Source organism: Chelonoidis abingdonii, chromosome 10 (assembly GCF_003597395.2).
Source record: "Chelonoidis abingdonii isolate Lonesome George chromosome 10, CheloAbing_2.0, whole genome shotgun sequence".
In the NCBI taxonomy this organism is placed as follows: Eukaryota; Metazoa; Chordata; order Testudines; family Testudinidae; genus Chelonoidis; species Chelonoidis abingdonii.
Window position 1 is genome coordinate 1,473,103 of NC_133778.1, and position 19,122 is coordinate 1,492,224.

The 19,122-nt window shown below is 45.2% G+C and overlaps 1 protein-coding gene across 10 annotated transcripts in view; it reads right to left on the reverse strand.

Annotated features, from left to right (window-relative positions):
- Positions 1 to 19,122, reverse strand: part of HDAC4 (histone deacetylase 4) — a 494,934-nt gene that overhangs the window by 118,692 nt on the left and 357,120 nt on the right. For 7 of the 10 annotated variants that reach the window (XM_075069860.1, XM_032771210.2, XM_075069865.1 and 4 more), the window contains 2 exons: positions 11,821 to 12,059; positions 5,078 to 5,335 (listed from right to left, as the gene is read on the reverse strand). In XM_075069860.1, coding sequence (XP_074925961.1) covers positions 5,078 to 5,335; positions 11,821 to 12,059 — 497 coding nt within the window. The remainder of the gene's footprint in view (positions 1 to 5,077; positions 5,336 to 11,820; positions 12,060 to 19,122) is intronic. The other 3 variants (XM_075069863.1, XM_075069862.1, XM_075069864.1) reach the window with 1 other exon arrangement.

A 19,122-nucleotide genomic window follows, 5' to 3' on the forward strand; every position in this document is an offset into this window, starting at 1 on the left:
AACCTTGTTTACTCACAGCCGAGAAAACAAAAAAGACCCCGAGTATACAAATTCCCGCCCCTGACTTTAAACAATCCAGTTCTCCGATTGGTCCTCTGGTCAGGTGTTTGGTTACCCTTTCCAGGTAAAAGAAACTTAACCCTTACCTTACCTATCTATTTATGACAGTTGCTCAGGTAATTGTCTGAGATTAATACCTTATGTCTATATTTTTATTATGGCAGAGGGAAGCTGTAAATTTGGGAAGGATTCTTGCTGCAACCAGTTGTTAGCAGCATGATGTTAAATGCTGCTTAAGTTTTATTAATGCAAATATGCCCAAATTTTCAGGCAATAGGCTCACGTTTGTGTAAATCAGATAAATAATGGGCAACAGAAGCATGGCTGCAAACTGAAATCTAGAAGATAACTAAAGAATGCAAATGCTAGGAAAAACAGATCTTACACTGGTCTCTGCAGCTCACCAAACCTAGGTACAGGCAGATAACCAAGGGGAAGAAGTTCAAAAGCACAGAACCCTCATTTGGAGGGCAAAAAGCAAGAACATCCCCATCAGTATGAACTCCCGTGATGGGGTAAGCTGAAAGGGAATCTTACAAGTATCCAGGTACCAGCACACTAAAGACACTCAAACATCTCACACTTGCAAATTAAAAGGAAACCAGTGCAGAGATTTGAGCACAAGTGCTATGCACTCAATGTGGCCCTCATACTTCGAGGGGCAGACACACACCGTACCTCTGGGCCAGGAATGTTGAATCTGTGGCCTTCAAGGCTCTAGACTGTGACCTGGCAAGGGTATTGAGAAGGTAGCATGTATGGGATGATGAATTGAAAATATGCTCCCTGATTTTTAGGCTGAAGTGTTTGAATCAAGCCCAGCACACTGCGGAGAAGTCAGGGGGCAGCTGGACTCCAGCAGTTGCATGGGGCAACTGATTTGCATTTGACTCACAAAGGGCAAAGAGGCCCAGCCACTTGCCCTCAAGCCCTGTCCCGGTCTGCAGGACATAGATGAACATGGGCTAGGTAGGCTCTGGAAACATTAGGTTGCTTGGGATTAAGTACTGAAAAGGGAGTGGGGCCAGTGACGACTGGGGTCAGCTGACACCTTCCCCCTTTTTACTGCTGTAAGGACATGATGCCTTTGGGAGATATTTGAAGGTAATGATGTTGCAGCCACTCGATCCTCATTTGGCTCCCTGCTATTCATAATGCACAGGTCTCGCAGCATTTCCTCAAGGTCAACAAACTTCGGCTGTGCTAGTCCTACAGAGGAGGCTGGTTCCAGGGTCGAGGGCTCTGTGCCAAAAATACCCTGCCCCTTCTCCCTTCAATCTGGGGCTGACAGTTCAACTTAAACAAAATCCTCAGCCTGCTAATATCTACTAATCAAAGATGTATTCGTTTATTTTAAGAGTCTCACTTTTTCTCTTATATAGGAGGAATAAAAGAGGCCCACAACTACAATCATGTGCACTATATTTTGAATAGCTAATACAGATTCAAAACCAAGGTGAGGTGAACTTTCACAACACTTTCAACTAAGCTTTCACAGCATTTAGCTCCATTTTAGAGAGCACTAAGTGACTGCTTTCCCACACCTACTGTTGGTGGGAATTCTATTACTGGATGCTTTTAGAACCTTAAAACCTGGAGCGTGGCCATCTATCTACATACCCAAACACACTTCAACAGCAATGTAGGCCAGGAGGACCATCCTGCATGCACCTTGCACAAGTTTTCTACTCCTATCCACTTTATGCAATGTTTATATATGAATATGGGGTTTTTTCTGCCCAAGTATGGTGACACACTGAGAAGTTACTGCTATTTTCACAGATCATTGCTTCTTCTGTGGGCTGGACCATAAGACACACATCTCTAGAGTTAGGAGGCAAGAGCATACATTCTATCTCTAAAAACCAAACTAGAATCATACAATGCCAGAAACAAACACAGCCTCCTGATAAAAATCAGTGATTTACAACAAATGTTACCATATTGCAGCAGAAAAGACAGGACCAGAGCCTCAACCGGTGTAAAGCAGCATAAAATCACTGACTGCAATGGAGCTACACCAATTCTCAGCAACTGACAATCTGACCAGTTATATTAGCAAAGGACACAGAGAAGCAGAATTATGACAAGTGACCACTGGCAGAGATGTCCAAGGTCTCGAGCATGGGCTTATGAAACACCTACTCTGTATATGTTCAAGGCCTAACATGATACCAAACAAGTAAACGAACGCTGTTTAACAGTCATGTTTGGAATTCTAGATATTCCTGTGCAGAAGCCACAGTTTATTTGCCTGTATTATTCACTGTTTACAAGGCTGATCTATTTAATGAAGGCATCTCGGGGTTTTTGCCTAACAGTATTACGTATTTTTCTGTTTTCTTGACTTTCTAGGTACAGATTAGATACAGTCAGGCACTTGTTTCCTTCATCTTTAATCCACAGACCTGGCCTACCAAGGGTATACAGATCCCAGTGCAAAAGACTCTATATTAATTTATTTATCCTAATTGTATTGCATGCAATGAGTATCCTGCTCTCCTTAACACTCAGGGCTGCTCCTCTAGCTGGGGATCAGGAACCAAAGGAATACGTCTGTGATGCCGTCTGTACGGAGGGGAGGTAGCATAGGAGCAGTTTTAGCACAAATATGACCTGAAGAGTCCTTCAATTAGAAGGAATCCTCCAGCAGCCAGATGCTCTAGCTTTAAGATTGTTTTGTGCTGTCAGAGTGATGCAAGCCAGTCACAGTACACTGGCGACTCAAGAAGCCAGTATCCACTGTGATAAGGCAGGAATTTCACTTTATTTTCTAAAGAAATGACATTTGTTTCCTAGGTTGGCACACTGTCCTTTAGTGAACAAGTCATGTGTTGATAGCATGGCGGGAGTGGAAAAGGCTGCCCTATAGTGTCTGAAACTGGCAAAAGCAGGGGCATGGACATTAGAAATAATCACTTTCTTTCTGCCTAAATGCAGGTCCAATTTGCTTACTTTCAACCAAGCTAATACACCTGGAACCATGTGTACTGTGTTCCTGTGTATAAGTCATTACAAGAAATAAACAATTTTGCCCTGATGCTTCGTTTCCCCCTGACAATCCAGTCACACTTCCTGTATGCACCGTCTGCGGATGACTTGGTATGCTGGCCAGCAAACGTCTCTTGGTGAAAAGTGCCGTGTTCCAGCTGAATCCCAAAGGACATGGAAATGTTTCCAAAGGTTGCATCATGCTGTAATTACAGCTAACGTTATATTCCACAGGCAACGGGGATTCACCAATTTGTAACATACCTCTCAGTGGCTTTAGGTAAAGCCCATGAAAGTCAATGAAAAAACTCTTATTGACTTAAATGGTCTTTGGATCAGATTCTAATTGCACTGTCTTGCAGTAGTGTCTCCTCTCACTCCCTGCTTGTGCCAAACACGTAATACTATAGTCATAAAATTCAGGTGCTGTGGACCATCTCTGTGTCCATACATTGGTGCACTGCTGTCCTTATTCCTTTTCTAACGGGGTTCAATATACAGCTGTGTAATGATACCCTAGCCCTTCTATCTTCTAACCGTATTTAGAGATGGCAATATGATGACACATTGATATATTATTTAATTTCTATAATTCTAAGGATAAGTATTTCATTATTCTTTGCTTATTAAACTTATTAGAAGTTGGGTTAATTTTAGAAGTGTTTTCATGTAGTTAATTGACTTGGACTTCAAATGTATACTGATTATAGATATTCTATGCTTCACACATTTGCCCCTTTAAAATCAATAATAATTGTACAGTAAAAGCTTTGTTATCTGGCATGTTGGGAGAATGGGGGTGCCAGTCAGTGAAAAATTCCAGGTAACTAAGCGTTATGCTTACCAATGGAATACTAATTTTCAAAGAGTTAAAATTCAATAAAATGAATAAATAGCATACAGGTACTCACCAATCCAGTAGCAGTACTGCATTGCAGAGTGGTTGGTTTCTTGAAGCAGTTAGGTGTATACAGGTAAAGTATTCTATACAGTAGGTTATCTTATGACACTACATATCACTATGGGTGGCGCACGTCAGACACCCAAATCACTAAAAATAAACTTAACACTAGAACTATACTGAACATAATTTAATTTTTTTTTGATGATTCAGAAGGCACTTCAGGATCTTGCAGTGCTCAGGGTAGTCATTATCAACATCAGTTATCACTGTAGATGTAGACTATGTAGGAGATTGGGCTGAATCTGTCTCTAATGACACTATGACACAGCCTGGAAGCTGCTTTTCTGAATAAATCCCTGATACCAGCTTGCTTACTTGTCTTCTACTCCTTTTGCATAAAAGTAGAGTGGAGAATGTGCAACTGCATAATATGCTGGGCAATATACTAGTCCTGGTTACTAGACTGAAGATTTGTATTGGGAGATATCAGAAATGCTGGTTAATAGAGCTTTCTGGTTGATAAAGTGCCAGATAACACAGCTTTTACTGTATAATTTGAAGCATATCACTGAATACAGTACCAAGATACGGTGTGTACAGCAAAATGATGGTAACACTACTCCCAGCAAGCAGTTGGCTCAGTCCTCAAAGTGTATCAGACCATCATATGGTACCGCCACGGCTTCAGTCCTCTGCCCACTGCTGCTCTGTCTCACTTCGAAGGGGACCTAGCAGATCTGGCAGCCTCTCTGCTGCATCCAGCATGCAGCTCTCTGTGCTGTGGGGTTTTCCCAGGCAGTTGTGCCCTTCACACTGCTGGGGATGTTTTGGTATGCTGGCAAATACTTGAAAGAGCAGCAGCTCAGCACTACTTCTGCCTTCACCAAAAAGAAGCTAGTCTATGTGTCTCTCATAGAAACGCCCTGCGAGGCTATGCTAGCATATGCTGCCCTTCTAGCTATTTCATTATTACTGATATTAATCCATATTACTATCTCTGCAAACTTATCTCAAATACCTCAAAATCAGTACAGAGCAGACGGTGACAGCAGAAGCTTACCAACAGTTCAGTGCCAGTCTGCTTCCATCATACTTCAAGAGACCACTTTGTATATCACTCACCTGACGGAACAGCAGCTCCTGTTCGGCTTGCCGCTGCCCTGGCTCTAGTTCCAGCGGTGGCTCTGTTTCCTCTTCATCACTCTCAATGGGCTCTTGTTTCACCTGCACCATATTGGCCAACCCTTGCACCTCCTTTTGGCTTGAGACTCGGTCACTGTATGGCTCCTCCAGAAGTGCTTGGTGTTCTCGTAACTCCTCTTCTGTCTCCTCAGGGTGGCTTTCATGCTGGCGGGCTGGCTCATTCGGTTTTGGTATCATCTGAAAACATCCCAGAGGTTAACTGATAAATAAAGTGTAACACATCAGAGTTAAAGCTGACTGTGCTCTCAACTAAAGAATCAACTTAATGAAAGCAAAATAAAAAGTGACTTTGTATTTCTTAAAACTAGCTCCAAAACAAAAGGATAATTATAGTAAAGAGAAAGAGATTGGGTTAGCCTATTAATGTCTTATCAGGGAAACATGTCCTAAGTAACAATGATCCTCTTATTTTTCTGTCTGATTTTTCTCTCATGAAACTGGAATCCCCTAAAGCCTGTATGCTTTGCAGGGCTGCTCTACTTCATTCAGCGTCCGCAAGGAAACAACCATTTGGCAGTAAAAACCCAGAAGGAAACGAGTGACAGATTTGTTCTTGTCTGGGTTTCCTGTTTGCCAAGCATCTTTCTGACATACCCATAAATTGCATCTTATAATATCAGATGCCTTCCTCCTGGTTCCCAGTGAAGCTGAAGTCAAGTATTTTAGTTGCTATGGGAGAGAAAAGTTGCGCTTGGTGATTTGTTCCACAACTACAAAAATAAACACCAAGATTCATGCTGCCCTGCACTTAGTCAAGTGCTGCTAGTAAGCTAGTTTCCTCCAGCGGTCACACTCACTTTGCAACCTCAGATCCCAAGTGTTTGGGAGTCCATGTGACTGTGACCCTAAGAGCCCCTCCGTACCAACTGGCAAAGGGTTTCCTGTTCTGTCAGCAACTCCTACCACTCCTGACAAACTCACTACACCCAACACATTGCTGTCACAGAATCTATCTATGAAGTATATCATCTGAGGAATCAAATGGAAGCTGGTGACACACGGGTCACTAATATCACTGTGATGTTTATGTACCATGAGAAATTATATATACATATTAATATTAGGCTTTAAAGTCTGTAGCCAAACAAAGGGAGAAACAGAGGTAAAGTAGTGATCTCTCTCTGGTAGGCAGATTAAGCGTTGTGAGCCAAAAACAATGGGAGCTATACTGGCATGCAAAGTCAACAGGGAAAACAAGTTGATGGGGGTGGGGGAGAAATGTGAGCAGTTTTTCATCCCCTGAAGTCTTTCTCCAGAGCTTGTTGGTTTTCAGTCAATCCAGGATCCGTGCCTTCATGAATCACCGCTCTCTGCCAATAGCATCCTCAGTGAAATGGTTTTCTCCTTGCACCCCTTGTTACAGTCCAGTAGACCTCTGAAATGCCTCGGCAGTACACCAGGGGAAAAGCAACAGGAATGCATTTCAAAGGTCTACTGGACTATAACAAGGGGTGCAAGGAGAAAACCATTTCACTGAGGATGCTATTGGCTGAGAGCGGTGATTCATGAAGGCACGGATCCTGGATTGACTGAAAACCAACAAGCTCTGTAGAAAGACTTCAAGGGTGAGAAACTGCTTTAGACAACGGTTGTAGCCTATTAAGTCAAGTCTTAGTGCTGGTCTACACCGGAAACTTACAGTGACAGAGCTACTTCTCTCAGGAATGTAAAAAATCCACACCTCTAGAAGTATAGTTAAGCCAACCTAAGGCTATGTCTACACTACAGCCTATGTTGGCAAAACATACGTCACCCAGTGGTGTGAATATTCCACGCCCCTGAGCAACATGAGTTACGCTGTCATAAGCGTTCATGTGGCCAGAGCTATGTCAGCAGGAGAGCTCCTCTCTTTGAGGTGATGGGGGGTGAAGTATTATCCCTATTATGCAGATGGGAACTGCGGGGGGTCCTGGGTGCAGGAGGTGATGCTCAGTGGGATGGGGGTTCCGAGTGGGGGGGGGGGTAGGCTCAGCGGGGGAGGCCCAGATGCACGGGGATTGGATAAACAGGGGGAGCAGCTCCCCGTACAGTGACCCCTCCCCATACCTGAAATCCCCCAACCAAACACCCCGCCTCAGGAACCCCCTGCACCCAGAACCCCTCCACCCCACCAAGCCTCACTCCCTGCATTGGGAGCCCCGTACACCCAGACCCCCACTGAGCCCCAACCAGCTGCACCCTGACCCACCAAGCTCCACTCCCCCAACTCCCATACCCCCCACTGAGCCCTAATCACCTTCACCTGAACTCCCCTAGAGAGTCCCACTCCCCCTGCACCCAGACCCCCCCACTGAGTCCCTGTGCATCCAGATTCCCCCCTCCCCATACCCAGACTCCCCACCAAGCTGCCCGCACCCAGGTTGCACTACAATGAACCCTGGTACTCGAGGGAATTCTGCACCAAAAAATTAAAAAAAATTTAAATGCTGCATATTTTATTTGTTCAAAATAGCACACTAACACCATAAAAATATAATCATATCATTTGCAATTATTTCGGTAATTTATTTCAAAATACTTGTCAGCAAATAATTAAAAATGATGTGATTACACTGTCTTATTTTGACAAATAAAATATGCAGAATTTTTAAATACTGTGCGCAGAATTTTTAATTTTTTGGCACAGAACTCTTTCAGGAGTAGCATATGCATAAGGTGGGTGAAATAAAATTCCACAGTGAACTTTATTTCTGGCATTTCCTTCCTTCTAAATGCTTGACTTTGCAACCTTAATGTTCTTTTAATGTACGTTTTTGTGTGTAATTTCCTAAGTTTAACACCCCCCCCCCCGAAAAAACAAATTCCATCATGGGGCATCATATTGACACCTTCAGGTATCACCAGCAGGGTTGGAACCTTTAGATCCACCACAAAGACCTCTGCCACTTGACCTAATGGGGTAACTGATAGCAGCAATAGGCTCTCATCCAATATGTGGATCAGACTAGCAGGGGAATCAGACAGGCAGTTTGCCAGTGGGCTTCAGATATTTGCTGATGGTGAAGGAATAATAAAATTGAGGAATCCTGGGTTCCATTCTAGACTCTGGAAGGGAGTGAGCTCTAGTGGGTACAGACTCTTCTGCCCATCTCCCTCCCAACCAGTCCTTATTCAAATTCTGTCTCTTCCCCACCCCTGGGTGCTTCTCCCAGTCCCACTTTTCTTGCCCACCCAGACCAAGTTTCCACTCTACTTCTCACTCTGCTTCTCAACCCAGTTCCAGTCTCCATACCTGGCCCGTCCTAGATCCTTGCTCCGGGCTTCTTGTCTGAACTGTCTCCCCCACTCATCCCATCCCAGCTCCATGCACCAAGCCTACCAGGTCCTTATCCCAGTCAACCCCTTCCCTGGCTCCTTGTCCTAGTCTCTTTGATGAACACATCCCAGTTCTTCCCTACACCACAAGTTCCTTGTCAGATATGTTTGCTTTCCCCTGCACACTGGTCTCTAGTCCTAGTCTCCTTGTCTAGCCAGTCACAGTCTCCTCACAGCTCCTCATTCGAGCTCAGTGTTTTCCTGTTCCAACAGGCTCCTAGTCCATCCTCTGCCCTTGTGTGTCTCACTAGCTGTTCCCAGATTTCTCACCCAATCAATCTCCGACTCCTTATCCAGCAAGTCTACTTTCTCCCCGATACCCCTCCAGTCCTAGTCTCACCAGACTTCTTGCCTCAAGCTAATCTTTTCCCTTCCCCCAACCCAGCATTTGTCTCCTCCGCATTTCAGTCATACCGCTTCCTGCTCCTCTCTGCTTGGGTACCCCAGGGGTTCACTGAGATCACAGCAGAGACAGGCTCACTGCGCTTAGTTCCAGCGCTCAGCACCACCCTGGTTCTGAGCAGTCATTACAGGGAGAGTATGGTTTTGCCCCTGTATCCCTAGAATGGAGCATTCACAAGCATTGCTTCACCATATGTAGGAGCTGTGAGGAGATGGTGCATGCTCAGCTGCTCTGTGGGGATGGCACATGTTCAGTCAGTGCTAGGAGCTGTGAGGGGTGGCATGTCTTCAGATGGGATGGCACCTGCATAGGCCAGTCATCACTAGGAGCCATAAGAACTCACTCCGTGAGGACGGAATCTTTGGAGATTTGAGCAACTAAACTCTAAGAAGTCTCCACTGAGCCTGGGCAAACTGCAATTTTTGAAAGTTGAACTTGGTCAAATTTGGGTGGATTTTCATGGGGATGGCAAAAGGCACATCCGTGACACAGAAGCCACCTTGCATTCAAATTTCAAGTCCCTGCTCCAAAGGGCGGCGGGGGGACACTAGAAATTTTAAAAGAAAATGTTGCCAGAATTTTTTAACATCAGCAACACGTCTTTTCCCCCAGCCTTGTTCTCAGGAAAGTCTGAACTATTTTGGCAGAAATTTTCCAAAAAATTCAGCCCGAGGCAGACATCTGACATGGAAAATTTAAAAGCAAATGGTAAAAGTTTGGCAAAACCACAAGCAACTGAAAATAGAGTGCCATGAGCCCTGCCTATGATTAAAAGACAATAATCCATCACGTGATTTTTAGTTATGCTGCTACGCTACATATCTGAGCATTCTGAGAATAATTTTTCAATGTCCGCATTTGGATATTATCCCATGGGATAAAACTGCCACACACACAGTAAGTTAAGCATTTTAACTCATTACTTTAACAAGTAAAACAAATGGAAATTGTCCTCATTCAGCTAGTTCAGCTCCCCCCGCCCCCTTTTTTCCATGGACATGACACATCACAATTTTAACTAGGTCTGAGTTCAGGCTACTGAAAGAGGCATCAGTCTGCACAATATCACACACACTTTTCAAACTCCTGGGAGGTCTAAATGAAAGCCTCAATGAGTTCAGTAGGTACGTCACAGTGAAGTCTTTGGACACTTACCAGTGTTGGCAAGGGAAGTCTTAAAAAACTAAACAAACAAGCCACTGAAGTGCAATTTACTTACTAACAAAGAAACTGAACCTACTGCCCGCTTCCAGCAATCCTGATTTTGAACTCCACTACACAAAGCATGTTTAGAGTGAGGTAAGGGAAATCTCCATAGCAACAGCAGCTCCACACCACATCAGTATGCTAGACTGAATGAAGTCCAGGGCTGGCACATGCATGGCGTAGTGGCAAATATCCAGAAGTACAAGATTGACGTCAGTAGCTTGTGTAATCAGCCCAACTTAGCTTTATTCTATAAACAAAGTGTTTGGGGGGTTTTCTTCCTTTAAATTGTGACTCTCTCTTTTACTGGAAAAATTTTATATGGGCCACCACTCAAGCAGGCTAATCCAGCTTCCAGTAGTTATATTTTCTCATATAACTGGAACAGTGAAAATACTGGGAGAAATGTCCACCCGAAATGGAACCACAGCACTTTGAAAAGCAAACTGGCAGTCTGAATTTTCTTTCAGAATCTGTCAGTGTGTGGGGATTTTTTAAAAACCACAACTGGGGGGCCTTGAGTTTTTTTTTAATACTAGTACAAGTATGCTGGTTAGAAAAGAGCTGAAATAATTATAACTACTTATGATCTATCCCCCACTCGGAGCAGATTTCTTTTTATTGTAATGACCAGCAGCTGATTTTACCTTCCAAGAAGTGGGGCAGATTAGCAGCTGGGGTAAATCGCCATAGCTCCAGTTACACCAGCTGAGATCTTCTTCCGTGTGTTTAAAGGACAAGTTTTAAATTCAGATTCTATCCTCACTTATGTGAACCATTTTGTCTTTGAAGAAACATACCTGCACAAGTTGAAATAACCTCTTCTTTGCTACAGATAATCTATCTGTACACCATAATCTATTTGACCTGCAAAGTGAATGCAATATTTGTGTACTGCGGAACAGCTTTGTGCAACACATGTATACTTATCTGCTGTTCATGGAAAGTGCGATAATACTTAAACACAGATAGCACTTTCCATCTTCAAAGCACTTTATAACTATTAACTAATGAATACCCACAAAACCTCTTTGGGCTAGAAGTCCCCATTTTCAGATGGGGAAATGGAGGCAGAGAAGATAAACGATGTGTCCAACACCATAGGCATTGGAGCTGGGAATGGAAGTCAGGAATTCCTGGCTCCCATTCAAGTGCTCTGTCCCCTTACTCTCTGAGAAGATTATCCTGGTGAGCAAACTTTAAATAAATCTGAAGATCCTCTGGAGTAGAAACACCCCCCTTTCCCAATTAATTTTTAGTTTATCGTCAATGGACTCTTTTACTCTACTTGTATTTTATTACACCGCTTTACACTACACTCTTTCTCCTCCTTCTTCAAGCAAAATGTGTGTACAATATATCCATTTTCCCCTATATTCCTTGAGAGCATTCTATGATCTTCTCTCTAAAACTGGATAAGATGCTGATGTGGATGAACGGCACCATAAAGAGTTTTGAAAATATGATTGGAAAACAAGTAGCTTAAATTGTACTTCCTTTCCCGGCATCTGCATCAGAGGTATCATTTCTTACCTAGATGATGATATGAATAAACCACTGTATGTAGCCTAATACATTTCACAGAATTGTGAAAAAGAGATCTAACGATGAAGAGCAATTGATTATATTGTTAGAGACCATACACATTACAGTGAGAGAAACCATTAAATAAGAACGTTAGCTAAAGCCTGCATTAAAATTGCATGAGCAAGAAACCTTTTACAATCAGTGTGCCTACCTTGTTAATGTGAAGTTGCTGTTGCTGGAATTGCTGTTTGTGTTTCTCCAGGAACTGTTGATGCTGTTGCTGGATCACTAACTGCTGCAGGGCCTGGGCATTCTGGGGAAGGGGAGCAGACTGCGTGCGCCCCAAAGGGCGGTGTTGCCGGAGTTTGTGTATTGAGGGGGAGACCCGATCTGTGCCAACCAGAGACTGTGCATGGAGGGGCAGTGGCCCCAAGCCTGAAAGATACCAGTCTGAAGATAATATGGAGGAAAAAACAGCAGAGAAGAAAAAAAGGAAGAAAGGAAGGGAGAAAATGGCTATTGAGTACTCCGATGGTGACAATAATATACATATTGTTAAAACCAACCACCTTGTCATTTGCAGCTGAAGTATCATCCCTTAAAAAGTAAACAAGAACAGAAAGTAAGCAGTTACCATTAGAAAAAAGAATGTTTGAAATACTCCTGTGATATATGTATATATTTTAGCACTTCAAGAGAATTTATACCAGGTCTGGGAATTAACAGTGAGATATGAAGCCAAAGCCTTTTATCTCTAGATCGCTGTTTGAGTTAAGACCATGTTGCTGGAATCTACAAGGAGTTAAAACCTGATAGCTCAACTATGTGAAATGACAGAGTTTTAAGCCTAGTTCCACGTGAAAAAGTGTCATCACAATACATCAGAACTGGTATCCACTCACTCTTTTGGGCACTCTCAGTAGAAACGCTAGGGGCAGAGGAGGCATGGAGATGGAACTACCTTCTCACCCCAGATCAGGGTTACACACACTGGGAAAGCTTGCACTGCCACTACTGTGCTGTACCTACTCTATAGAATAAACTGGAGCTGACAACTTCCAGTATGGTAAACCCACTTTCCATGAGAATACAGTGGTTGCCCTGTCAATCTAGCCAATTTTGCCTTTGATAAATAAATATGGTCACCTCAGTATTTTGTATACATGGAACATGGAATGGAGTGAATATTGAGTTAACGTTATATAGTTAACTAAAGCAAAAATTTTAAGATTGACCACTGTATATTTGAGGAGGTGGGGAAGATATTTAAAATACATATTTATCGTTTTTAGTTTAAACTAATATTTAGCAGTAATAGTGCTGATGAAATTAATGCCAGGACTTCCTGGTAAATATTATTTAAGGTTATATAAAAATCTTGGAATTCATCGGCATTTTGGACAGCTTCATGCTCTTCTGCATTACTTATGGACTTACAGTTGCTAAATCATTCCCCTGAAGCATTTCAAGAACATCAGAACCTAGTACCATTACTGCAGTTAGGACAAAGAAAGTGAATTACTACGGGGCAGGCTGGCGTGGTTAAACATGTAAAGGGATTTCCATTGTCATCCCATGTATTCACATACACTTTCATGAAACAGTCACCTTTTTGTGTGGCAACGTTCATACTTGTTTTTTGCCCAACAGAGAATGTTTTTGGAAGATATTAGCAAAATTCTTTCAGTTATTTTCTTATGAGAAGTGGAAAATATACACACATTTATACTGTAAAATATCTAACGACACTTGTTAAAAAGCTACATCAAAAACAGCCTAAGTATAAACTTGAAATAAACAGTCTGAACAGAGGCCCAATGCCTTTGTTTTATTTTAAATGCTGCTGCTTTTGATGCAACACCAATATAACTATTTGAAAACTGAATACTGAGCACGGGCAGTAGAAAAATGTAGAGACAGCTTCTAGGGGCACAAAGACTGCCCTTAACACAGAACACCATCACAGTGCCTGGACACCATCAGCTCATCCTTCACTCTTTCCCCTTGCTTACTGCTTGCTCTGGCCTCTTCTCCACTCCTCTCCCTCACAGATCTTTCACTCCCAAACTCAGCAGAGGGCCTCACTGGAGAACACTCTACTGTTAACTCCCCTTGTCTTTTAAATCAGTGGTTTCAACTAGCAGTCCCCCCTCTACAATTTTCAGGAGGATGCAAACCTCCATGCGAAAGTTTTTCGGGGTCTGCAAATGGCAAAAGGTTGAAAATCACTGTTTTAAATCAAGGACGATCCAGGCTTAAGCAGTCATGCCGATGAGAGCTGCAGCAATATGGCATGGAGACAGAGGCACTCAAGTTGGGTAAGTCGCAGGATATGTAGGACTTAAGGAAAACACTACACTGTAAATCCCACCCGAAATCTAACAGGCACTGGTGTCCTGCACTGCCAGTGACCAACACAAGAGCAGGCTGCTGCCTCTGGCACCAACTGATGCTTCTGGGTCCACTTGCCTGTGCAGAGAGGAGAACGTGATCCCCCTAATGACTCAGAGGGATTCTGCTCCTTCTGCTATCTGGAAGGGATTGCAGGGAGCATACTCTTAGAGTCACGTGCAGACACAGCAGGCCTGGCAGTCAGTCTGAAAGGGGCTTTGGAAGCTTTTGCAAACTCAGTTTTGGCTTGCTGGGTATCAAGGTGCTGCTCCTGAACAATGGCCGAGAAGGAATGCTGTGATCTTTGGTGATCTCTTTGCTGCGGTGGAGGGGAGAGAAAGGGTGTGGCAGGGGGAAGGAGGGAGATCTAGCAGCTTCAAAGAAAACCCTGTCCACCACATTGGAGACTTTCACCCAGTTCCAAAGAGGAACCATTTATTTTGATATGCTCTGGTAGAGCACAGGATAGACTTTCTTTCTGGCCAAGAAGATGTGTCATTTTTGAATGGTGGTTAGGCCATCAGCAAGGAAGAGTCATAGCAGCACTTCAGAAAAACTGAGCAAAACTAAAATCCAGCAAAAATTGGAGCCAATTGATTAAAAATGCCTTGAGTCCAAACCGCAGCAAAGTTAGGGAACTCTGGAAGGAGAAATGAGAGGGTTCCCTGTCCTCCTGCTCTGTAGCAGATGGTGTCCCATCTCCTGCAGAATTCTAGGAACTGAACAGATTGGACATCTGGTCACTGGAAACAGCTCAGCCTGCCCCAAGAGCAGCAAGATCTATTGAAGGCCCATTGTTACAATTGACACACCTGCCTGAGAAAAAGAATTGCCAAGTACTTAGAACCAAAACCTCCCGCTGAGCTGCTCAAGACAGAGAAGGGGCTGGGGAAAGGATACGTGGAAAAGGAGAAAATAGCATTAACGTCAAAATAGGAAATCACCTGTTTGTTCTACACAGGTAGACTATCAAGGACGTACCAATACAGCAACAGTACATTCTAATTTAGAATTCTGTGTTCAGATGTTGATAATCATAAAAAAGTACATTAAGCTTCATAAAACATGAATATACCACTAAATTTCATTACATTGATTCCCTCCGAAGCACTAGGCAAATCACTGTCTCTGCCTCAGCTTCCCCACACATAATATTCTGACACACTGGAAGTTATGGGGATTAAAATGTAGAACACTGTCTACAAGGGGCCAAATCCTGAGACTTCGATGTGAGGTATTGATGATCGGCACCCTTAAGGATTTTGCTTTTCAAATTTAAGCATCATCCAAGATATAAAAAAAAGTTTCTCAGCAATTTAAGTACCACTGAATGCTTTCTTGCATCTTCCACCTTAGCCCGATATTGGAAAGCATAGACCAGAAACATAACTCAGAGGTGGTCACTGCTTTCTATTTACTCTCAGAGCAAATGTGTGTCTCCAATCAACTACCAACAACTGGATAATTTTGAGAGTACAACACAAGGCCCAGATTCAAAGGGATTACGGACAGTTTTTGGAATCTTAATAGTAAATGTGAAACACCACTAATTTATTATCTTTTGAAATTTAACAGATTTAGTTACAATTGAAAGACAAAATGGTTACCCAGTTTCTCGTAAGTGTTGTTCTTCAAGAGGTGTTGTTCATATCCACTCCAATCAGGTGCGTGCACGCACACTTGCAAGGTGGCTGGAAGATTTTTCCCCTAGCAGCATCTGTCGGGGTGGCCTGGGCACCCCTTGGAGTTGCGCTTTCATGGCGCTCAATATAGAGCCTTGCCGACCCGTCACCCCTTCAGTTCCTTCTTAACAGCTACTCCGACAGAGTGGAAGGAGGAGGGTACTGGAATGGACATGAACAACACATTTCGAAGAATGACATTTACAAAAGTGAGTAACCGATTTTCCTTCTTCAAGTGCTTGTTCATGTCCATTCCAATCAGGTGACTCACAAGCCCAAGTTGAGGTCCGAGTTGTCCACTGATTGGAGCACTGCTCATCCAAAGGCCGCATCGTCTCTGGCCTGCTGGGGAATCGCATAGCGTGTGGTGAAAGTGTGTATGGAGGACCATGTCGCCGCTCTCCAGATTTCCTGGGTGGGAACCTGGGCCAGGAACACTGTAGATGAAGTCTGCGCCCTGGGGGAGTGTGCAGTGATCAGACGTGTTGGGACACCTGCCAAGTTGTAGCACTCACACATACAGGACACTATTCATGAGGAGATGTGTTGGGATGAAACAGACTGACCTTTCATCCTGTCTGCCACTGCCACGAACAATTGGACCAATTTTTTGAATCGTTTCATTCTCTCGATGTAAAAGGCCAGTGCCCTGCAAACATCCAGAGAGTGGAGTCTCTGCTCCCTGCCGCTGGAATGAGGCTTAGGGTAAAAAACAGGGAGGAAGATGTCCTGGTTGATGTGAAACTGCGACACCACCTTCGGGAGGAAAGCCGGGTGAGGCCTGAGCTGCACCTTGTCCTTATAGAACACAGTGTAAGGAGCCTCTGATGTTAAAGCCCTGAGCTCAGACACCCTCCTGGCTAAGGTTATTGCTATGAGAAACGCCACCTTGTAAGACAAGTAGAGCAGAGAGCACGTTGCTAAAGGCTCAATGGAGGGCCCCCATGAGCCTAGAAAGGACCAAGCTGAGGTCCCAGACAGGGACCAGCTGACAGACGTGAGGGTATAACCTGTCGAGCCCCTTTAGGAATTGGCTGACCATGGGGTTAGCAAATACCGAGTGGCCCTGCATGTCCAGGTGGAAGGCCGAGATGGTGGCTAAGTGCACCCTTATAAAAAAAAAACAACAAGAGGCCCTCCTGCTTCAGCTGGAGGAGGTAGTCCAGAATGTGTGGCACTGAAGCTAGCGTCAGGGCTGAATGGCGCTGCGCCAACCAGACTGAAAATCTCTTCCACTTGGCAAGTTATGGGGCTCTCATAGAGGGTTTCCTATTGCCAAGGAAGACCTGTCTAATCTAGTCTGAACAGTAAAGCGCCAATGGATTTAACCATGGAGCTTCCACATTGTGAGATGGAACAACTGGAGGTTCAGGTGTTGGAGACATCTGTGATCACGTGTGAGAAGGTCTGGGGACAGCAGCAAGGTAATCAGGGCTCCCATGGACATGTCTAGGAGGGATGTGTACCAGTGCTGATGGGCCCAGGTCAGTGCTATCAGTATGACCCGACCTCTATCTCTGTGGATCTTGAGCAGCACCTTGTGACGAGCGGTATGGGTGGAAAGGTGTACAGGAGAGAAGCCCTTGGAAGCCCTGTCTCTCACGCTGGTTAGCAGCATCCACAAGAAGAGAGTCAGGGGGTAGGTGGGAGTATAAATGTTCAAACCCTCTGGAGGGCAAGAAATAACACCTCTCGTTGCGCTGGGCAGTGGGTGGCAAGGAAGCTGGGGTCTGCCTCAGGGCCTTGGTCGTGTCACAATGGTTTTAATGAGTGGTAGGGCATTATGGGAACGTCCTGAAGGGGCGAGGATGTCCACCACAGGATCAGCCTCCTCGGCCTTAATGCCCAGACTCTCAGCAGAATTGTGCCCGAGTGCAAGGGCTACGGCTGTACCTGCCAATGCTTCATCAGGTGACAATGAAGAGGACGCACTTATAAGGAGTGGATGCTCCCTGCCATCCGCCCCCAGGGGGTCCCTCGACTCTCAGGGCAGTGTCAGTGCCAATGGTGCGCTCAATGGTGCCAGGGCTGCAGACACCAAACCCAGTGTTGGTCCGCCAACAGTACGATGGGAGGAACCATCGATGGAGCTGGTGCCAATGAAGATGGCGAGCCCATTGCTGTCATCGGTGCATGCACCATAGTCAACTTTGACAGTGGTGCTGGCGTGGAAGTCTGGCGCATCAGCAGTGCCGAGGTCGGTGCTGAATCCGATGCCGCTGCCAGAGGCATTGATATGTGGGCAGGCGCCAAGGGAAGCTGCGTAGCCGATGGTGGGATGAAGGTGGCTGAGGCCACAGAAGACACCGCGGAATGGTGACCTTGGGTCCCTCCCTAGCCTTGGTGAAAGGCCCAGAGGGTCCAGCAGGGCCACTGTGGTGGATTCTGTCACTGCGGAGGCCATGCCTGGGGCTCCCTCTGTCTCTCCCCGACCTCAGTGTATGGCTCCTACTTCTCCCAGAGCGATAGGAGTCGGACTCTGACTCCAAAGTCTCCGAGACTGAAGACCACGGAGGTGTGGAGCCTCGGTGCCTCGAGAGTCGAGAGCTCGGGGAGCGGGTAGGCTCTCTGTCCGAGTGGGCTAGTGCTGAGGGACATGGAGAGGCAGAGCGCTTGGACATCATAGCTGGCTTCCCTCTTGACTGCTCCAGGGAGCGGGGTGGGTCCACTGGCACTGGAGGTTCTTCCCTCCTTGGGGGCGAAAACAGTGCCATAAGCTGCAGGAGGTCCCGGGTGGCTTGATAAGCCTTCAGCATCCACGGGACCTGGAGCTGCTGTGTAGCGACTGGCGACCGTGGGGGCCCCGGACTCAACTGCCTCGACTGGGCAGGAGCGGACGCGGCCCCAGTAGGGGAGCCGGAGCTGTGGCCTGCCTGGAGTCTCACTTCTCTGGATTTAGCTGGAGGTGAGCGACTGTCCAGCTTCTTTTTCTTCTGAGGCACCAGTGAGTGGTATCAGTGCCTGCTCTCAACCAGGCTTCGTGAGGTGTCGTGTCGGTGCTGAGTGTCCTGGGACGAGTCTCTTCTCGGTGCTGAGCTTGACAATGGTTCTGAGGCACTCTGTGTTGAAGATGATGCATTAGGAGCTGGGTCTACTGAGCCCAGGTCAGAGCTGGAGCATAGAGCTGCCTCCATGAGGATCACCTTAAGCTGCTCTTCCCTTTCTTTAAGAGTTCTAGGGCGGAACTAGTGGCAGATCTTACTGTGATCCCTTTGGAGATCCTCCCCTAGGCACCGCAAACACGAGGAGTGTGGATCGCTGTTTGGCTTGTACTTCACACAGGCCACACAGTTTTTAAAGCCCAAGGAGGCAGAATGTGGGGAGGAACCCCCAACAACTCTATACTAAGAACTCTAATACTAATAACAGATACTAAGGTAATTATATACAGGTAACTATAGAACACGCTTGCTAAGCAAGGGCTGTGAGACCTTCCAGCC